Source organism: Magnolia sinica, chromosome 1 (assembly GCF_029962835.1).
Source record: "Magnolia sinica isolate HGM2019 chromosome 1, MsV1, whole genome shotgun sequence".
NCBI classification, from domain to species: domain Eukaryota; kingdom Viridiplantae; phylum Streptophyta; class Magnoliopsida; order Magnoliales; family Magnoliaceae; genus Magnolia; species Magnolia sinica.
In genome coordinates, this window is record NC_080573.1 from 127,713,257 (window position 1) to 127,736,331 (window position 23,075).

The following is a 23,075-nucleotide window of genomic DNA, read 5'->3' on the forward strand; positions in this document are numbered from 1 at the left end:
TATTTCTTAAAGCATAAATCTGATGTATTTGATGTATTTGAGAAGTGGAAAGTTATGGTAGAAAATGAGACAGGTAAAACAGTAAAATGTCTCAGATCTAATAATGGGGGAGAGTACTGTGATAAGAGATTTGAGGAGTATTGTGCAGCAAATGGAATCAAACATCAGAAAACGATTCCAGGGACACCGCAGCAGAATGGTGTGGCTGAGCGCATTAACAGGACCATCCTTGAGCGCGCTAGGAGCATGAGGTTACATGCAAGGTTGGCCAAGACCTTTTGGGCAGATGCTGTGAATACTGCCGCATATCTCATCAATAAAAGTCCCTCAGCACCATTGGACGGTGGGCTACCAAAAGAAGAGTGGACTAGGAAAGAAGTGAACATTGCACATCTCAGAGTGTTCGGTTGCACTTCATATGTTGACATTGATGCAGAGCACAGAAACAAGCTGGATGCGAAGTCCAGGAGGTGCACGTTTATAGGCTACGGGTAGCATGATTTTGGCTACAGATTTTGGGATGTAGAAAACAGAAAAATCATCAGAAGCAAGGATGTAGTCTTTAATGAAAAAGTGATGCGTAAGGACAGTGTGCAGGAAAATAAGGCCGAGGAGAAAGAATTCGTAGAGATAAAAGAGTTACAGGACACAAGTGTTACAGCGCCACAGGATGATCATGCACAGGAGCATTATGAGGCAGAGCCGCATACACCGGTTGTGAGAAGATCTACTCGGGAGAGGAGACCCACGGTCCGATACTCACCCTCCTTATATAATCTACTGCTGACAGATAATGGTGAGCCAAAGTGTTTTAAAGAGGCATTACAGTCAGATACACGGGTTAAGTAAGAGCAGGCTATGGATAAGGAGATAGACTCTCTTGAGTCTAATCGTACATGAGAGCTAGTCACTCTACCTAAGGGTAAGAAAACTCTTCATAACAAGTGGGTTTACAGACTAAAGGAAGAGCACGATGGTTCGAAACGATACAGGGCCAGATTGGTTGTGAAAGGGTTTCAACAAAAGGCAAGTATCGATTTCACTGAAATATTTTCACCTGTGGTAAAAATGTCTACGATTCCATCGTCTTAAGTATAGTGGCTATAGAGGACTTACATCTAGAGCAGTTAGATGTTAAGACAACCTTTTTTCACGGAGACCTTGAAGAAGAGATATATGCATCAGCCGACAGGATACATGGCACCAAGAAAGGAGAATAAGGTGCGCAGACTCAAGAAGAGTCTATATAGCCTGAAGCAGGCCCCAAGGCAGTGGTATAAGAAGTTCGACAGTTTTATGTCGGGAAACGGTTATAGGAGATGTCGTGCTGACCATTGTTGCTATTTGAAGAAGTTTGATACGTCATACATCATCGTTCTTCTGTACGTTGATGACATGCTTGTGGCTGGTTCAAGCATGAAGGACATCTCAGATCTCAAAAGACAACTGTGTAGAGAATTTGCCATGAAGGAATTAGGAGCTGCAAAACAAATCCTAGGCATGAGGATAAAGCGTGATAGGGAAAACAAGAAACTGGTTTTGTCACAGGCAGAGTACATAGCCAAGGTACTTGATCGATTCAATGTAGGAGGTGCTAAGCCGGTTAGCACTCCATTAGCCAACCACTTCAAGCTATCCAAGGAACAAGGTGCAAAGATGCAAGAGGAACGGGACTACATGGCTAAAGTCCCATATGCCTCAACTATTGGGAGTCTCATGTATGTTATGGTGAGCACGAGACTAGACATTGCTCAAGCAGTGGGAGTTATTAGCAGGTTCATGAACAACCCTAGGAAGGAACATTGGGAAGCTGTGAAGTGGATTCTTAGATACCTGGTAGGCACTAAGGATGTAGGGCTGTGCTGGTGGATCGGAAATCAAACTACAGGGCTACGTGGATTCAGATTTGGCAGGAGATATCGACAACAGAAGAAGCACTACAGGTTATGTCTTTACTCTGGGTAGTGCTGCAGTCAGTTGGGTCTCTCAGTTACAGAAGATAGTATCTATCAGTACGACAGAAGCAGAATATGTTGCAGCTACAGAAGCGTGCAAGGAGATGGTGTGGATGCAAGGTTTCATGGAAGAGTTGGGTAAGAAGCAAGTAGATTACAAGTTGTACAGTGACAGTTAGAGTGCAATACACTTGGCTAAGAATTCAGCCTTTCATTCAAGGACCAAGCATATTGTCATCAGATATCACTTCATACGTTCGTTACTGGAAGATGGATCGATTGCTCTGGAGAAGATTCATACAAGTGAGAATCCTGTGGATATGCTGACCAAGGCGGTCACACGGGAGAAACTGAAGCTCTGTTCAGCTTTGATTGGTCTTCAGGCTTGAAGAAGGGGAGGTGGTGCACTCTGGATGAAGAAGACAAGGTTTATGGCGATGTGTCTCTAAGTGAGAGATTGTTGAGAAGTGGAGCCACATCTAGGGCCGTGCACAACCTGTTGTGGGACCTGCTCGACCGGTCGTGGCCCCCTGCTCGACCAATCGTGGACAAGCTCGACTCAAAGTCCAGCGAGCATTAGTTTTTGGTTCCGAGGTGCTCGACCGGTCGTGGCCCATTTACGACCGGTCGTAGGGTTCGCTCGACCGGTCGTATAGGCTGCACGACCAATCATAGTTACATAGATTCGTTTCTAAATCTGATGCGGACTGTGGATTTTGGTGTTCCCTTTCGCAAGGGTGCGAAAGGGAAGTTGCTTAAACTATAAATAGGTATTCCTAAGGCTATTGTAGGGTTAAAAAAAGGTGAATAGACGGAAAGATTTCTAAGGTGTGGGCAAGGGATTTTCTATGTTCTTCCAAGGGAGAAGTTAGTATATTGCCTTGTAATCTTCGTTCTTCATAGTGGAAGTTTGCATCCGCGGTATTTTACCCTAATTTGGGGTTTTTCCATGTATATCTTGTCTTGTGGTTTGTTTGGATTGTTTTGATCTATTTCTAGTTTATAATTCTTCTTGTTTATCGTTTGTGGGTGAGGCCTGAGATTGGATCTAGGCTCACTGCGTTGTTGGCGTGCTGCGCAACACAAGTGGACACATGAAAGATCACGAACATCTCGCAAATCCTCAAAATGGAACTAGAAAGGAGCAATTTTCGGTTTCTGTTGTGATGTTCTGCAAAGGCCATTGCTCAAGAAGGCTAATAGTCTTTTGTAGATTACCACACAGTTCCATCTGGAATGGGCTAATTAGAATACAGAGCACTGAATACATAATAAGAATCCCATATCTGGGACAACCAAACAAAGAAGGCCCCCACCCACCTGGCTTCATACTACCTTTTTAAGACATTGTATTTGACCGTAACGTTGTAATAGCTAAGCAATTGTTTTGATGTTGTGTCCCTCAATCAATCCGCAACAGGTTTTGATCTACCTGCTAAAGCCTGGACATTTTCTTTCCAGGAAACAAATTCCCTGAGAAAGAGATTCTGAAAATCATGTTACTATGAAACCCAGAAAATTGTATTTTGGGTACCGGGTAAGAAGGGGGCTATGATGTGATGTGTCTATTTATAAAAATTAAAATTCAAAATAATAATAATAAATTTAATTTTTTAAAAAAAAAAAAAGTTAAAAAAGCGACCTGTGGGTGGGAATCCATTTCCCTGGAACTTGCAAGACAAGATCTAGCCAGGAATCAAACAAGACCAAGATGGGAAAATCAACATGGCAGTCCCAAATCAAAGGAAAATCGTGAAAAGACAACCCTACCCGAAGAAAGATGGCCAAAGCGTCTCAGCATCAACATCCCAGTAGAAGTGAAGAAACAGAAATCTTTCGGATGTTTAAAAAGAGGGGAGGAGGGAGAAACGCACCAACCCACCAACCACCATTAACAGCCATGAAGCTCCAGCCAATGAAGAAGCACCAGCCATTGAAGAAACTCCAGCAGGCCTTGCAGCAGTGCAGCCAATCCACATCCTACAATACTATTACCCCTCTCTCTCTCTCTCTCTCTCTCTCTCTCTGCAACTACCGCCCTCCCTCTCTCCTCCTCCCCCAGAAATCTTTCTTCGAAGACGGGAGTGGATCGGTTGTTACTCGGGTAACACTTTAGTGGGTGATACCCCTGCCGTGGGGCCCACATTGATGATTTGTTATATATCCACTCCGTCCATCCGTTTCTCCAGCTCATTTTACGAAATTGTACCAGAATACCAGAAATTAAGAAGATCCAAATCTCATGTGGATCCCACCACAGGAAACAGTTGTGACTAGCTTAAAGGAGCCATAGGCTGCTTCTAATGGTGTGGTCCGCCTTAGAATTGGATATGCTTAATTTTGGGACCATAGTCTAAAATGAGGTGAAAAAACAGATGGTCGGCCTGGATATACAAAACATATATTAAAGTGGGCCGCACATGGTTAGGGAATACCCAGGTAACAACTAATCTACTTCCTTGAATTTTTTTAAGAGAAATTTACGACTGTGGACCCTACCTATTATCCATTGGATATTCTTGAAGCAATACAAACTTAACATAGGCACTTAGACCTCCTCGTAAGGACGATAGATTCCAGGACGAAAATACCCCTCCTTTTCATGGAAACGGATTGGGTACTCCTCCTGCCACCTGCTAATGGCGTATCGTGGGTGGTCTGTGGGACCCACAATGATGTATCTTTTTCATCCATGCCGTCCATATATTTTTCTAGATCATTTTATGGTATGAGACCAAAAATGAGGTATATCCAAATCTCAAGTGTACCACATTACAGGAAACAGTGTTGAATGAGCGTCAACCATTAGAAACTCAGGTGGAGCCCACTGTGATGTTTGTGAGAAATCCTTCCCATCTAAGTTCATTCATAGGGTCACAAAGACATGGATGAAGAAGAAAAACAAATTTCATAATGATTCAAAACTGAAACTGCTAAAAGGGTTTCAATGGTAGACGTTCAATTCCCCACTGCCTTTTATAGTGTGGTCCACTTGATAATTAGATCTATCTTATTTTTCGTCTCAAGCCTTAATATGAGCTCGCCAAATAGATGGACAGTTTGGATATAACAAAAACCTCATGATGGGACCCACAAAAGCAATATAGCAAAAAAAAAATCTACATATTGCCACGGTACTACCATCGGTTCGGCGGCGGTGCCGCGGCAGTTTGTAGAATTTTTTTAATTTTTATTTATTTTTTTATTTTTTACAGGGAGAACTTTTTCTCCCTTACATTTTTCTCTAATACATAATTATGTAAATATGTATATATAAGTATATAAAAATATTTTCCTATCTTTTGATTCATTTTTTTGTCTATGTATTTAAGAAGCATATCTCCTAAACTAGAATGATTTTTTTTTTTTTTACACATGCACACACACCCCCACACACTCACACTAATGGAATTTCACCACTTATGGATACTCGAACGCTTGACCGGGTGTTGAAACTCCTAATAGTCTACCACCCGAGTGGGGCAAACATAAAATTGAGCGGGGCAAATAAGAAAAATAGTGGGGTAAACTGAAATATGAGCAGGGCAAACTAGAAAAACAGCAGGGCAAACTGAAATATGAGTGAGGCAAACTAGAAAAACAGTGGGGCAAACTGAAATATGAGCGGGGCAAACTAGAAAAACAGTGAGGCAAACTGAAATATGAGCGGGGCAAACTAGAAAAATAGCGGGGACAAACAAGGAAAACAGCGGGGCAAACTGAAATATGAGCGGGGCAAACTGAAATATGAGAGGGGCAAACTATCTGATTTTGCTGATAAATTTGAAACTTTGAACATCTTTTCTTTGAGAGTAATGTTTCCTACAACTGGTTGTTGGATAGCTTACAATACAGTCTATCTAACTTGTAAACCTATCATCTGCCTGGGACATGAAGGCCATGCTAAAGGAGGGACTCACCTTGAAGAATCATTTGGTAAAAAAACTAGGCCATTGTGCATGAAAAAACAGAAAGTTTAAATTAGAGATGCTAATGGTGTGCTTCCATGTACTCATAAATATTTTCCTTAGTTGTATGTCATCTGGTATAAAGAGTTTATCCTTTTCTACTAACCAAATTCCATTGCCAGAGGCAGTCTAGGAGGGTAGCTTGGTTATTTTCAAGTACATGAGTCCAAAAGGAGCAACACTTCGCTAAACTTACTTCATAAGACAAAGCAACAAGAAAGAACCACAGAATTTAACAAATGGTAACTGTGGGATCAATCATATACTGAGGTATTGGAATTCAGCTCTTTGAGAATCTCTTCAGTTTTGGGGTTCCAATTTTCATGTTTGCCCCGCTCATTTTTCATGTTTGCCCCGCTGAATTTCATGCTTGCCCTGCTCATTTTCATGTTTGCCCTGCTCATTTTCATGCTTACCCCGCTGAATTTCATGCTTGACCCACTCTTTTCATGCTTGCCCCACTTTTTTTCATATTTGTCCCGCTCTTTTTCATGCTTGCCTAGCTCATTTTCATGTTTGGCCCACTCATTTTCATGTTTGCCCAGCTCATTTTCATGCTTGCCCCGTTCTTCTTAATGCTTGCCCTGCTCACTTTTATGTTTGCCCCACTCATTTTCAAAGAGCTTCAAACAATTTATCGAGAAAATGAGCGGGGCAAACATGAAATTCAGCGGGGCAAACTAAAAATTCAGCGGGGCAAACTTGAAATTAACTGAGGAAAACTGAAATTTAAGCGGGGCAAACACGAAATTGAATGATATATCGAGATTTAAATGTTGATATTATCAGGACATACTCGATATATCGAGAAATTATTGAAATTTCAGTGTTGGATGCTGAGCATTTCAAAGGCAAAGTCGATATCATCGAGCAACACTTTATATATCGAAGATTAAATCTCGATATTATCGAGACACTCTCGATATATGTCGATACTTGTATCTTAAACCAAGCTTACCTAGCTGAAGTGATTATGTAACTTTAAGTAAAAAAGTTACTTGTAATTGATCTTAAACCAAGCTTACCAAGCTTACTTATCTCAAATAAGCTACTTATCTACTACTGTAGGTATACAACGTAACAATTTCATTAGAAGTGAAAGAAGGGATACGCCAAGCCAAATGAAAAGAATTTACAATACATAGAAATTGTTTCATAGGTACCTTAGCGAGCATTCATGCTTTTATGATGTAATGAGGATCTATTGTGTCAAAGAGGATCAAATAGTATCAATATTATCTAAGTAGCTTGAAATTGAGCGAAGGAAAATAAAAATTGAGCGAGCCTAGCATGAGAGGGAGCAAGGAAAACTGAAATTAATGCGAGCTTAGCATAAGAGGGAGCGAGGAAAACTAAATAGCATACTTTGAAATTTTTCTACATAATCACCGGAATTGTAAGTTATGATGTATAACATACTTTATAATTTTGGTGGATGATAAAATGAACTTTATACTTTGTCCCACTGTATTTTCAGTTTGTCTTGTTATGCTCGTCGATCAAGTTCAATGCACATAGAACTTAATGCTTGACAATTGCTCTAGATCTTTAATTTCATGTTTGCCCCACTGAATTTCATGCTTGCCCACTGAATTTTATGCTTGCCCCGCTCTTTTTCATGTTTGCCCCACTCTTTTCCATGTTTGCCCCGCTCTTTTTCCTGCTTACCCTATTCATTTTCATGTTTGCCTCGCTGAATTTCATGCTTGCCTTGCTCATTTTCATGCTTGCCCCGCTCATTTCCATGCTTGCCCCACTCTTTTTCAAAGAGCTTGAAACTGGTATGGATTCCTTCGTTGTAGCTCGAATGCCACAAATCGTTCATGTCATTAGCTGGCGTTTGAACTACACAAACCTAACTTGAAAAGGCTATTTATGTGCAAATCTTGGCATTTGGTTGAATATGTAGTTGTACTCACTTTCCAAATTCACTCGGTGTTTGGAAGGACCTTGAGAAAGAAACCCAACTGAGAAGCTTTTTATTACCTGAGTTTACACCACAAATATCCCATTGTTCTAATTGTTTTAACCAATTGTAGAATCCATTAGAATATCAATTTTTGAAAATATAACTGAAGGGCCAAATGCAGGGTTGAGAATACATGAATAAAGCTTCCATGGAACTTTCATTCTATAAACATGTCTGAGGATACATTTGAGACTATGTCATATAAGCCTTTTTAACATGTATGGTAATCTATTTAGCCTTTTAAGCATGATAGGCTATCCTTAGGTAACTGTTGCATTAGCTGTATACTCTGTACTGATATTTCTCTTTATGGTAGTGTAATAGTGCTTGAGGAGGTTGGTTGGCTAAATTAGCTTCGCCTACCCCAAAATCATATGTGGTATGTTAAGTATATCATTCTATAGGAGATATGCTTGTTAAATAAATAGACAAAGAAATGAATTGTGAGTTAACTCTTACTCGTAATCTTCATATGGTTAACTCTACTTGATAATCTCATAGTCACTTTCATGACAAACTGCATAAATAATTGTGTTCTTTAATTTTCTCCATTGCTTTCACATTTTCAATCAACCGTATGATTGTGAGTTCATAATGGTTTCCTACCTATTCAAATAAATATGAAAATCAAAGCCAACAGTAAAACTTGGAGAGGAATGATATGATCGTTGACAAGATAATATGAATAGTAGTCTCGGGTCTTGAGTTTATTCAACTGTGATGCATGGTTTGGTGATCCAGGCCAGTCATTTAATGGGTTGTACCATGAACCAAATTTTTTCCAAAATTTTCTCCGTAAGTAAATCATTCTAGTTTAGGATTCTTACTCTTGCTCGGGTGGTTGACTCTTATGAGTTTCAACACTCGGTCAAGCATTCGAGTATCCATATGTGGTGAAATTCCACTAGTGTGAGTGCATCCGGGTGTTGAAACTCCTAAGAGTCTACCACCGAGCAAGAGTAAGGATCCAAACTAGAATGATTTACTTAACATACCACATATGATTTTGGGGTAAGAGAAGCTAATTTAGCCAACCAACCTAGTTATTTTCCAAGATTTCATTGGGTCAATGGTCGAAAATCCATTTCAATGGGGTAAACAAGAAATTGAGCGGGGCAAACTAGAAATTGAGAGGGGCAAACATGAAATTAAGTGGGACGAACATGAAAAAGAGCGGGGCAAGCATGAAAATGAGCGGGACAAGCATGAAAATGAGAGGCGCAAACTAGGAAATCAGCAGGGTAAACTAGGAAAATCAGCAGGGTAAACTAGAAAATCAGCGAGGTAAACTAGAAAATCAGTGGGGCAAACTAGAAAATCAACGGGACAAACTAAGAAATCAGTGGGGGAAATTAGAAAATCAGCGGGGTAAACTAGGAAATCAGCGGGGCAAACATGAAATTTAGTGAGGCAAACTGAGCGGGACTCCATATTTCATGTTTCTCCCGATCAATTTCTTATTTTTCCCGCTGAATTTAATGTTTCCCCCGCTGAATTTCATGTTTGGCCCGTTCAATTTCATCTTTGTCCCGCTCAATGTCAAGGTTCCCTCCTTCAATGTCTAGGTTCCCTCCCACATACGTGGTTTTGGTGTATACATATTCCGATGAAAATAGAGGGGTATTAAACATGATGTCTTACAAATAAAACATCATTGTGGAGCGTAGCAAGCGTAATCGGATTGCGTACTGAGTTAGTCAGTATACTCCCATTGTACTAAGTAAACTCAATTAGGCCCACATTGAATGTATGTAGTATATCCACGCATTCCATCCATTTTTCCATCTAATTTTAGCGGTTTAGCCCCAAATTAAAGCATATCAAAAGATCAAGTGGATCATACCAAGGGAAACAGTGGGCATAATAATTTCCACCGTTGAAACCATAGTGGGCCCACAGTGATGTTTGTTTGTTATCAAACCTATTCATAAGATCATACAAACATGGATTAATAGAAAAAACAATTATAACTTGATCCAAAACTTCTGTAGCCCCTAAGAAATGATTAACAATAGAAGTTCAATTCTAAATTTCATTTGGTATGGTCCATTTGAACATTGGATACTTTTAGATTTATCGGCTCAAGCCATGAAATTATCTGTTAAGTTTGCCCCGCTGATTGTCTAGTTTGCCCTGCTCAATTTCATGTTAGCCTCGCTGATTTCCTAGTTTGCCCTGCTGATTTTCTAGTTTGCCCCGCCGATTTTCTAGTTTGCAGCGCCGATTTTCTAGTTTCCCCCGCTCAATTTCATGCTTGCCCCGCTGATTTCTAGTTTGTCCTGTTGATTTCCTAGTTTGCCCCGTTGATTTTCTAGTTTGTCCCGCTGATTTCCTAGTTTACCCTGCTGATTTTCTAGTTTACCCCGCTGTCCCCCGCTCAATTTCATGTTTGCCCCGCTGTTGATTTCTTAGTTTGCCCTGCTGATTTCCTATTTCCTAGTTTGCCCCGCTCAATTTCATGTTTGCCCCGTTGATTTTCATGTTTGCCCCGCTCAATTTCATGTGTTGCCCCGCTCAATTTCTAGTTTGCCCCGCTCAATTTCATGTACAGCTGAAAGTTGGGCGGGTTCAACCCGACCAACCCGTGACCAACCTGACATTGGGTTGGGCTCGGGCAGGATATATCGAGTCCGATCTCAAGCTTGGACTATAGAAACACCAACCCGATAAAACTTAGGTTGGGCTTGGGTTGAGATCTCAAGTTGCTTGACCCAACCCGAACCCGATCAATATATTAGTTACTTATAAATTATAATTGAGTGTGGATTGTTTGTGTAGAAGGTACACTAGTGATGTCGGGTCTCATTTGTCCACGTCATTTCCAAGGACTCAAGCTAACAAGATATGCCGGATTTCTTTCTCCCAAATAGATTGAGTGCTATGCTACATGACTTTTTAAAGGAGTAGTCCTATGTTTTAGCTTGGTTTTTTAAAGAAAAAAATGAAGTTCTTTATGATGAATAATCACGTATATAATTAATAAAATCATAGATACAAAAAATAAGTCCTATATTGAAATATAATAAACTAATGTAATAACGAAAATATTAGCACGTATACACCCAACCAGCCCAATCAACCCGTCGAGCCCTCTTAGGTTGGGCTTGGGTTGAGAATTCCCAACCCAAGATTGAGTTAGTTTGGGTCAAGGTTTAGGTATAGGAACCTTGGGTTGGGTTAAGGTTGAGCACCAACCCGAACCAACCCGCCCGACTTTCAGCCCTAATTTCATGTTTGCCTTGTTCAATTTCATGTTTTCCCCACTAAATTTCTAGTTTTCCCCGCTCAATTTCTAGTTTGACCGCGAAGTGATTGAAATTGACCACGAACTGAATGAAATGGGTTTTCGACCATCGACCCGATGGAATCTTGGAAAATAACTAGGTTGGTTGGCTAGATTAGCTTCTCCTGCCCCAAAATCATATGTGGTACGTTAAGTAAATCATTTTAGTTTAGGAGATATGCTTTTTAAATAAATAGACAAAGAAATGAATTAAAAGATAGAAAAATATTTTTATATACTTATATATACATATTTACATAATTATGTATTAGAGAAAAATGTAAGGAGGAAAAAGTTCTCCTTGTAAAAAAGAAAAATAAAAAAAAGTAAAATTGTCAGACTGCCGCGGCACTACCGCCGGTTCGGCGGTAGGTTCAGCGGTAGTGCCGCAGCAGTCTATAGATTTTATTTTATTTTTTTGCTATATTACTTTTGTGGGTCCCATCATGAGGTCTGTGTTATATCCAAACCGTCCATCTATTTTGAAAGCTCATATTAAGGCTTGAGACGAAAAATAAGATAGATCTAACAATCAAGTGGACCACACTGTAAAAGGTAGTGGGGAATTGAACGTCTACCATTGGAACCCTTTTAGGGGTTACAGAAGTTTTGGATCATTATGAAATTTGTTTTTCCTCTTCATCCAGGTCTTTGTGACCCTATGAATGAACTTAGACGGAGAGGATTTCTCACAAACATCACAGTGGGCCCCACCTGAGTTCCCATCGCCGGACCGTCCGTCAGCGCTCTTCTCTGCATGCCAGCCAGAGGAAGGCAGGGGTATTTTCGTCCTCAAATTCGGTGTCCATACGAGGAAGTCCAAGTGCGTATGTTAAGTTTGTATTGCTTCGTAAAAACCACTGGATAAAAGGTGGGGTCCACAGTTGTAAATTTCTCTTTTTAATGCATTTATATTTTTAATTTTTTAATTAATTATTTTCATGCATTTGGATTCTAAAAAAATAAACGTAAGGATAATTCTAATAGTCAGTAAAAATTGCATGCATTCTTTTATAAGTATTATGTTTATAATGTTGCTATTATTATTTTTCTCTTTTTATCATATGTATTTGAGAATTTTATATCTACCATTTTTCCATAGTGGTATAAACATTGATATATATCTCATGATGGGCCTTTAGAATTTTTCCACTTGGGAGATTTTCGGTGCCCTCATCTAGTGGGTCCCACTTTGTTTGTCCCGTGAGTTGAAAATTCAAACCAGTTGGCTCACCAAATGAATGACATAGATTTCGCACACACTTGCCACGTTGCTCCTGATCACGACGGTCTCACAATATTTTCTTATGTATATGGACCATCCGCGCTAGGACATTCATCACCAGTTATATCCACTTTGCATGATCAAGTTACGTGAGGTAAGGGTCTTTCCACGAGAGGAAGTAGGAAAGAAAAGTCTTCCAGCAATGGATAAGCGAGCATCAAGACTGAGTGATTCATACCATTGATTTTATAATTGTGGTCCCCTGAGGAGCAAAATGCCTTTTTTTAAAATCAAAAGATCTCAACGATATGGCCCACCTGAAAAAACCTCTGATATCATACATGTGCGACATATTAGAATGTGTGCTAAGGTGTGGATGGACAAGATACCACATGCGTGCCATATAATGTAGAGCAATTAACAAGAGGGCATTATCTCTTCTCAAACGCTGAACTAATCAGGTGATTATATGACCATTGCTACATTGCTACATTGAATTCAAAGGAAAATGTTGAACTGATCAGCCTATGAATGTATGGAAACTATCCATGCAGATGGTTCTATTTGGATTATGTGGCATCCACATTATCTATTTGGACTGTCAATTAAGTCTAATGCACTTTGCATAAGTAAGTTGCCTTGAGATCCAATGATCTAAACTATCCAACAAATCTAATCATACCTACATATATGGAAAGGTTTCTATGCACTTAGCATATTAAATAATAAAGGATTAATAACTATTTATATATTTTGTATGTTTATTGCTTAATGAAATTATGTTATTTTATTTAGTTTTTATATTTCTTGACTTAATAAATTTTTAATTTATATATATATTTGTGAAATGAATTCAGATTCTGAGATAAATTTTTATATGATGTCTATAATGATTACAGCTTGTACATTACTGAATATTTGAATTAATAAAAACAATATGTTAGAAGAATCCCAATAATATCAACAAAGCTGAACAGGCACAAAGGATGAGAATGTGATTATTAATGCACCAGGGTCAGCGTGCTTCAACTACATTCATATGCACAAAGATATATTCTTTCACCTTTGCGACATGATACAAGAAAATAATGATTTGCTTGGCACATTTGACTTATCACTAGAAGAAAAGTCAGTAATTTTACTTTATATAATTAACCATAATATTAATAACTGTGTTATATGTTGCAAAAAAATATTGATTTTAATAAAAAATATTTTAATAATAAAATAATATATAATATAAAAAGTTGTTTTGAAAAAATACTTTTCTGCGGGTTTTTGGGAATAGTCCCACATGGAAAAGAGAAGAGAACAACCTGTGGTTTATATGAAGGATGTGGAGTATTATAATATTTACTTACCTAGTCCGTGGACTATGGACCTTGCATGTTCCAGTGCTATACACCCGCGCGCATGCTCACGCTTGGGCTCGGGCACGGGCTCGAGCTCGGTCTCGGACTCGGACTCGAACTCAAACTCGAACTCGGTCTCGGTCTCGGTCTCGGTCACGAGCTCGGGCTCGGGCTCGGTGCGAGGGGGTGGGCATGTGAGGCAGTGTGGCTGTAGAGGCGCTAGTGGCGCACTTTGTACAGCTGTAACTGCTGCATGGCTAGCCCAACAGCTAGAAAATGGCTAGTTATTGTCTCACAACAGTCAGCATGCAGCAGCTTAATGGTTCATGGACAATAGTCAGAAAACGGCCATAAAATGGCTAGGTTTCCAACAGCCAGAAATGACTTGATGGAATTTAAGTCTCTGGACCATAACCCCCTAGCCACCATATCCTATAAAAGGAGGACCTGGATGAGTTTCCAAACCATCTCAACTCACTCTAGCAAACCCATACGAACTGAGACAGCCAGCTCCTCTCCACTCATATATTCTAGTGTTTCTAGGAACATAGCAAGGCTTAAACCTTAGCTTGAAGAACAGACCAGCGGTGTGGTCTAGAACGGTTCAACTGAATCGTGTGGCTGATGATTTGAACTGACCTGTGCAGAAGTCAAAACTCTTTTTCTCTTTTTTTCTTCTTCTTTTGGAATTTTTTCCTTTATACTGTAATACTACCAGAAAGCGTGTAATTGAGTTCCATTTTGTGGGCCTTCGTGTTTACTGAAGGTAGACCCACACCAGACTTGTCGTATCCTAGAAGCTATTTGTCTGTAACCTATCAGCATACTCAATTCACTTGAGTAGGGGCAAATAACGCTTTAAGGACAACGTTTCAGACGTGCTTCAGCCTGTCCTGATTTCTTATTATTTTACAGTTTTCGGTTTCCACATTATATAGAAATACATTAATCTGTATAATTTCCAACAATCTTAAAACGTTATTTTTCTGATGGAAGCCGACGGTGTCTCATCCATCAAGTTGATGAATCAGGACTTGATACGTCTTGATCGGTTCGATGGAACCAATTTTACAAGATGGCAAGACAAGCTGAAATTTCTCCTGACGGCGCTGAAGATCTATTACATATTAGATCCAAATTTGCAAGCACTACCTGAAGCATCTGACAACAACATACCTGAACAAGTAGCTGCCCGCACCAAAAGAGCCGAAGACGAACTCTTGTGTCGAGGACACATTCTGAACACTCTCCGACCGCCTGTACGATCTGAACCAACAGAAGTCATCAGCAAAGGAGATCTGGGCCGCTCTGGAATTCAAATACAAGGCTGAAGAAGAAGGTACTAACAAGTTTCTCATCGCCAGTTATTTTGACTTCAGCATGGTAGATAATAAACCGCTACTGCCCCAAATCTAAGAACTGCAGCTAATAGTAAACAAAATCAAAGCGATAAAAATCGATCTTCCTGAATCATTCCAAGTCGGGGCTATAATCGCCAAATTACCATCGATATAGAAACACTATAGAAAGAAGTTGCTGCATAAAACCGAGGACTATACACTGGAACAAATCCAAAAACACCTCAGGATTGAGGAAGAATCCCGTAACTGTGATAGAAAAAATGATAACGGGAATACCTCGTCTAAGGTATATGCTGTAAAAAACACTAATAACAAACATCCCAAGAAGGACGATTCCCTGAAACCTAATAAAGGAAAATTTAAGAAGAACACCCAAAAGAAGAACGGAAAGTTCAAGAGCCCATGCCTCTCTGTGGAAAAACCGGACACTATGCTCGAGTATGCCGCTATCGCAAATTTAAAAAAGAGGCAAGTGCAGTAAAAGAAGGCGATATCATGGCTATGATCACTGAGGTGAATACCATCCAAGGCAAAGTTTCAGGTTGGTGGTATGATACTTCTGCTACTGTACATGTGTGCTACGACAAATCAGCCTTCAAAACCTATGAGGAATTGACCGATGGTCAAGAAGTCCAAATGGGTAATGAAGTCCGATCGAAGGTCGTCGACAAAAGAACTGTCAAACTGATATTCACCTCTGGAAAGAAAGTGATTCTAACTAATGTACTGCACGTCTCAGACATGAGGCGAAACTTAGTTTCTGAAGATCTTCTGGGAAAACCAGGCATACGGGTGGTGTATGAGTCAGGTAAACTAATTCTGTCCAAAAATGAAAATTTTGTCGGAAATGGATATACTTGTAACGGAATGATTAAGTTTTCTCTGAATGAAAGTAGCACTTCTGCGTATATGGTTGAATCCGCTGGACTGTGGCATGATAGACTAGCCCATATAGGGTATAGTACCTTGAAGTTCATGACTAAGAATGGTTTAATCTTATACACAGATAATGAAATCGAAAAATGTGAAGTGTGCATAAGATCCAAAATGACAAAGAAACCTTTTCCAAGTGTTGAAAGATTGTCTCAAGTATTGGATCTTGTGCACAGTGATATCTGTGAGTTAAATGACATTCTTACTCGTGGAGGTAAATGGTACTTCAAAACCTTTATAGATGATTGCTCTAGGTATGTGTATGTGTACCTATTAAAGAGCAAAGAGGAAGCATTAAACATGTTTAAAATATATAAAGCAAAAGTTGAGAATCAACTGAATAAGAAAATAAAAATTTTCCGTAGCGATAAAGGAGGAGAATACTTCTCCAATGAATTCGATAACTTCTGTGAAGAACATGGATTGATACATCAATGTACGTGTGCCATACACACCTCAACAAAATGGAATATCTGAAAGGAAGAATAGAACATTAGTAGAAATGGTCAACTCAATGCTGATAAGAGCAAAGTTGCCACTAAGTCTATGGGGAGAGGCACTGCTTGCAGTATGCCATATAATAAACAGAATTCCATCTAAAAAATATAAAATATCTCCATATGAAACATGGAGAGGTAGAAAACCTAACCTAGGATATCTAAAAGTGTGGGGGTGTCTTGCATATTGCAGAACCCCTGATCCAAAAAGAACTAATTTAGGACCAAGAGCTATTAAGTGAGTCTTCGTAGGGTATGCACAAAATAGTAAAGCTTATAGACTTTTAAACATAGAGTCTAATACAATAATAGAATCAAGAGATGTTGAGTTCTTTGAAAACATACTATCCTTGGAGTCAAAGGATAATGAAATCCAAACTCCTAATAGAGAACCAGATAGCACAGCTCCACAGATGGTGGAAGCTCCTATTGAGCCTCGTAGAAGTCAAAGGACAAGAATAGAGAAGAATCTAGGAGATGACTATATAGACTCACAATGTGTCATTTTCCATCTTATAGAAGGAGATAGAGAAAATGTTATAAGAAAAATACATATAGTAATGACTATAGAAGATGATCCTAAAATATATAAAGAGGCCATATCCTCTAGATACTCAGCTTTCTGAAAAGAAGCTATAAACGATGAAATGGAATCTATACTATCAAATCAAACATAAGAACTAGTTAACTTACCTCCAGGTTCTAGACTCATAGGTTGTAAGTGGGTATTTAGGAAGAAATATCACATTGATGGGACTATCCAAACCTTTAAAGCTCGACTAGTAGCTAAGAGTTTTAGACAAAAAGAAAGGATAGATTACTTTGACACATACTCTCCTGTAGCTAGGATAACATCCATTAGGATATTATTTGCGCTAGCTTCCATACATCATTTTTACATCCACCAAATGGATGTAAAGACTGCATTCCTGAATGGTGACCTCAACGAGGAGGTATATATGGAACAACCTGAAGGATTCGTTCTACCAGGAAATGAAAACAAAGTATGTAGATTAGTCAAATCATTGTATGGATTAAAACAAGCACCAAAATAGTGGCATGAGAAGTTTGATTCTAAAATATTTTCTCATGGTTTCATGCATAATGTAGCTGACAAATGCATATATTCTAAAGTAGATGGTAATTACATTGTTATTATTTATCTGTATGTTGATGACATGTTAATAATAAGTAATAAAATGGAAGGTGTAACTGAAACAAAAAAGTTTCTATCTTCCGTATTTAAAATGAAGGATCTTGGACAAGTTGATATCATTCTTGGTATCAAAGTTAAAAAAACATTGTGGGGGTTATGCTTTGTGTCAATCTCATTATATTGAAAAGATACTAAACAAGTTTAATCATCTAAATATAAAAGAAGCAAAGACCTCATTTGATCCAAGTATCAAGCTAAAAGAAAATACTAGAAGAATAGTTGCACAATTAGAATATGCGAGTGTTATAGGGAGTCTTATGTATGTTATGCAATGCACTAGACCTGATATCGCATATGCTGTGAGTAAACTTAGTAGGTTTACTAGTAACCCCAGTACTGAACACTGAAATGCAATAAGTAGAGTCCTTAGTTACTTAAAAGCAACCAAAGACTTAGGACTATTTTATTCAGAGTTTCCTGCCATATTGGAAGGATATATCGATGCGAGCTGGATATCGAGTACAGGGGATAACAAGTCTACTACAGGGTGGGTATTCACCCTAAGAGGTGCAGCTGTATCTTGGGGATCTAAGAAACAAACTTGCATAACGCATTTGACTATGGAGTCTGAATTTATAGCCCTGGCTGCAACAGGCAAAGAGGCTGAGTGGCTAAGGGATCTTATATTAGAAATTCATTTCTGTGTAAAGCCTATATCGGCTGTGTCACTATATTGTGATAGTGAAGCCACATTAGCTAGAGCCTATAGCGACACTTATAATGGTAAGTCTAGATATATTAGTCTTTGACATGATTATGTCAGACAATTGATTTGAGATGGAATCATTGCTATTTCTTATGTTAAATTAAGCAATAACCTAGCAGATCTTTTCACTAAACCTCTACCGAGAGAGGTAGTAAAGGCTACATCTAGAGGGATGGGGTTGAAACTCTTCAACCAAAGTTCCACCAGTGATGGTAACCCAACCTAAAGTTAGAAAAATCTCTAATTTTAGATTTAATGGGTAAGAACAAGTCACTGATATGTGGAAAGTTTTCAGCACTAAATTATAAAACCTTATCCATAATAGATAAGTGCTGAGCGTTACGATAGAGGGTTGAGTCTTAATGAAATCCAGTCTATAAAGACAAGTATCTTATAGTAATGGAGACACTGGAAGGATTTCACATATATGAACGTAGAGATGGTGCCGTCTCTCATGAGAGTTAGGAGTTTTCTCTCGGGATCGTTCATGAATTAGGATAAGCACATGACCATTAATTGTGCTGAGTAAAATTGTGGGAACTCTAACAAACACATAGCGAATATGTGTGTGGTATTTTCAATTTTGTTATCTAGGAATAACTAGTTCAAAGCTGTGGCTACCAGTCATTTCGACAGAGTTTTGAAATACTTACACTAAGGAAAGATTAAAATCGAAAGATATCTTTCTTTATGCATATAAGCTGATTATTCTGTCAGTATTGTTTAACTGAGAAAATAATTTTATAAAATCAAGTGGGGGATTGTTGCAAAAAAATATTGATTTTAATAAAAAATATTTTAATAATAAAATAATATATAATATAAAAAGTTGTTTTGAAAAAATACTTTTCTGCGGGTTTTTGGGAATAGTCCCACATGGAAAAGAGAAGAGAAAAACATGTGGTTTTGTTCACTCCCCAAGTATAGGGTTGTGATGTAGTAATAAACTCGGTAAGACCGAGGTCGAATCCACAGGGACTGAAACTTGTACGTGATCTGAAACCAAGTAGAACTAGAACTAAACTAAGATGTGATGTAAGCCAAATAAAATTTAGGAAATAATTGTGGAATAATTATCAAAAACTTAAGGAAATTCAGAGGAAGGAAACTAGGGATTCAGAGGATCCACTTGTAGGGATCAGGGAGATCTTATGCCTGCATCAAGAATTATTAAATTTAAACTGAACTTATTTGATCTGGTTTTCAAGAGATGAAAGGTATATGAATTAGAATGGATTCCATCATCTAACCATGCCCAGGAGACAAAGCAAACAACAGGATTAAACTAATTACCAACCAATCAACAGCGGATGAAAGTCAGGAAGGGTACCATCACCCAACCATGCCTAGGAGACGATGGTGAACAATAGGGCTTCCTGACGTCATAAAATAAAAAGGGAAAAGGAATACTTAAAGCCATTGCAAACCCATTGTAATTTCAGTCACAACAGACCATTAAAGACTAAGAAAAATATTCCTTTAATAATCAACTAAAAATCACATTCAGTTCATGAATTTTAAATTACAGGCACAAAATATAATCTCCCATATCTCGCTACAGGCTTCACCTCTTAGCCCTAGCTAAGAGGTTTAGCCTAGCATGATCATGCTAGAACTAAAAAGAGAAAAAAAAAACATCAAAGGAAAGAAATAAAGGAAAAGAAAAAGGAAACCTCTTTCTTTCAATCTCCACCGTTTTTTTTCTTCTTCCGTTTTTTTTTCTTCTTTTTTTTTTTTTTCTGTTTTCTCTCCCTTCTCCCTGTCTTCACGTCCTCACGTCCACGCAAAACTGTCCTCCTCAGCTCCACGTTCAGCCCTTTTTCTCCCTTTGTGCTCCACCTTGCTCCCTCTTTTCCTTACGCTCTCAATCCACCCGTTTTTCCCCCCCACACCCTACACACGCTGATCTCCCTTATAGGCTGGTGCGTAGGGGCGTGGAGAAGTTGAGTTCGAGAAGGACTAGGTTGCGGAAGTTTTACCTACGGCGTAGGTCTTTTTGCACTGAAGAAAACGGAAGAAAAAAAACTTCCATTTCCATCACTTTTTTTTCAAATAGATAACATTCCTCGGGAAATCTCTGGACGAGATACACGATGGATGGTTTGGATCATACCTCTGATCAACCATAGTGGGCCAGAACCGTACGGAAATCCCAGCTTTTCCGGACGCGAAACAGAGTAGCGTCATTGACGCTATGACGATGGTGGGGCCCACTTCACTGTTTTTTTGGAAAATCCAAGCCGTCCACTGTGTTCTACTCGAAAAACCAGGTGAGAATCACTATTTTTGGACCAAATTCTATGTGGCCCACAATACCTTCTACTCCGCCGTCCATCATGCCTTTAACGGTTAGGATTCTTCAATATTTTACATGGTCTCAAAAGGCCGCCTTGGTGAGGTAAATACCCCACCTACGCACACAATGGACGGTCCCGATTGATGCTATGCATGATGTGTGGGGCCCACAAGCAGAACCGATGGTCGAACAGCGTTAACGCTGTTTGCGCTTTGGAGAATTTGAATTCTGTCGATCAATAGGCGCTGACCGACTTTGAGTGCACGGGTGCACGGCTGGTGCACTTACAGACTGTACACATGTAATGCACATGGGGTCCATCATGGTGTATGTACAAAATCTCCTCCGTCCATCTGGTTCTTCACATGATTTAAGGCGTCGAGACCGAAGATGAGGCGTATCCAGAGATCAGGTGGGCCCCAGATCAGTAAATTGTGGACTGAAATGTCCGTTGGGCCACTTCCACAGCGATCCAATGGATGAAATTTTACGTGTACGGTTCATTTATGGTCCTCAGGCCACGTATGAAGTTTCGAGCTGAGTGGATGGTGGAAACCTTGTGATCTTACAATCTGGCTGACTTTCAGGCCACTTGAGCTTCAGTTTCTCAATTTTCTCGGACCCCTGGAGTGTAATTTCTTCGATCTTTGTCCCCTGGAGTCCGTCCCTTGCCCTTGGTAATGCCTGAGCTTTAAATCCATGCTTTTTACATCCTTTCCAGCCCATGCTCGTAAATATACTCTGCATCACAAATACGATTAAATCGGGTCATTAACCGGTATCATGCTTGTAAATCCAGGAAATAATTGGGGTCTAATATGCAGTATTTGACCCTCAACAGGTTTATATGAAGGATGTGGAGTATTATAATATTTACCTACCTAGTCCGTGGTCTATGGACTTGGGTGTTCCAGTGCGTAGCACTGGAACACCCGCGCGCGGACTCACGCTTGGGCTCGGGCACGGGCACGGGCTCGGGCTCGGTCTCGGTCTCGGTCTCGGATTCGGACTTGGTCTCGGTCTCGGTCATGGGCATGGGCTCGGGCTCGGTGTGAGGGCGTGGGCATGTGAGGCAGTGTGGCTGTAGAGGCGCTAGTGGCGCAGTTTACACGTCCACATCATGTCGCAGAGGGTCACTCCTTCGCTACCTTGAGCGAATCGGAGCGAGACGTGTGAGAGTCGCGGTGCGACTAAGTGGCTATGGCGGGTGACTGGTTAGCAGAGAGACTAAAGGACTGAGAGAGAAATCTCTCAGTATAAATAGATGGACTGAAAAGAGCTGTTGCAGCAGAAACTGTAACAGCTGAGCTATTAGTGCAGGGTCCAGCTGTAATTGCTGCATGACTAGCCCAACAGCTAGAAAATGGCTAGCTGTTGTCTTACAACAGTCAGCATGCAGCAGCTTAATGGTCCATGTACAACAGTCAGAAAACAAGCATAAAACGGCTAGTTTTTTAATAGCCAGAAATGGCTTAGTGGAATTTAAGTCTCTGGACCATAAACCCCTAGCCACCATAGCCTATAAAAGGAGGACCTGGATGGGTTTCCAAACCATCTCAATTCACTCCAGCAAACTCATGCGAACTGAAACAGCCAGCTCCTCTCCACTCATATATTCTAGTGTTTCCAGCAACATAGCAAGGTTTAAACCTTAGTTTGAAAAACAGACCAGCGGTGTGGTTTAGAACGGTTCAACTGAACCAGTGGCTGATGATTTGAACTGACCTGTGCAGAAGTCAAAACTCTTTTTCTCTTCTTTTTTTCTTCTTTTGGGATTTTTTCCTTTATACTGTAATACTGCCAGAAAGCGTGTAATTGAGTTCCATTTGGTGGGCCTTCGTGTTTGCTGAACGCAGACCCACACCAGGCTTGTCGTATCCTAGAAGCTATTTGCCTGTAACCTATCAGCATACTCAATTCACTTGAGTAGGGACAAATAACGCTTCAAGGACAGCGTTTCAGACGTGCTTCAGCCTGTCCTAATTTCTGATTATTTTGCAGTTTTTGGTTTCCACATTATACAGAAATACATTAATCTGTATAATTTTCAACATTATATAGTAACATTTTAATCTTTTCCGGAAAATAATTAGTTATCACTTTAACGGAATGCTTAATGTAATTGTACTTTTACAACGTAATATTATAAAACCATCTGAAAATGGTGTACCGCCTAAAATAATGAATAATACAAGGTTTTTCCCTTACTTTAAGAATTATGTTGGAGCCATATACTGCCTACTTGCAAGTTGAGGCCCAAGAACTAAGCTTTGAGAAGTGACCCGTTCACCGAGGTAAATTGTTCAGAGAGACA

The 23,075-nt window shown here is 39.5% G+C and overlaps 1 protein-coding gene across 6 annotated transcripts in view; it reads right to left on the bottom strand.

The window, feature by feature from the left end:
* The window catches only part of LOC131258044 (pentatricopeptide repeat-containing protein At3g06920), a 39,194-nt gene extending 35,168 nt beyond the window's left edge, over positions 1-4,026 (bottom strand). For 4 of the 6 annotated variants that reach the window (XR_009177824.1, XR_009177823.1, XR_009177825.1 and 1 more), the window contains exon 1: positions 3,726-4,015. Coding sequence is in view for 2 of the 6 variants with exons in the window: in XM_058259090.1 (XP_058115073.1) it covers positions 3,726-3,762 (37 nt within the window). In the remaining 4 variants the exon portion in view is untranslated. Of the gene's footprint in view, positions 1-3,597; positions 3,623-3,725 lie in introns of those variants that run through there. The other 2 variants (XM_058259110.1, XM_058259113.1) reach the window with 2 other exon arrangements.
* Positions 4,027-23,075: the final 19,049 nt, after the last annotated feature.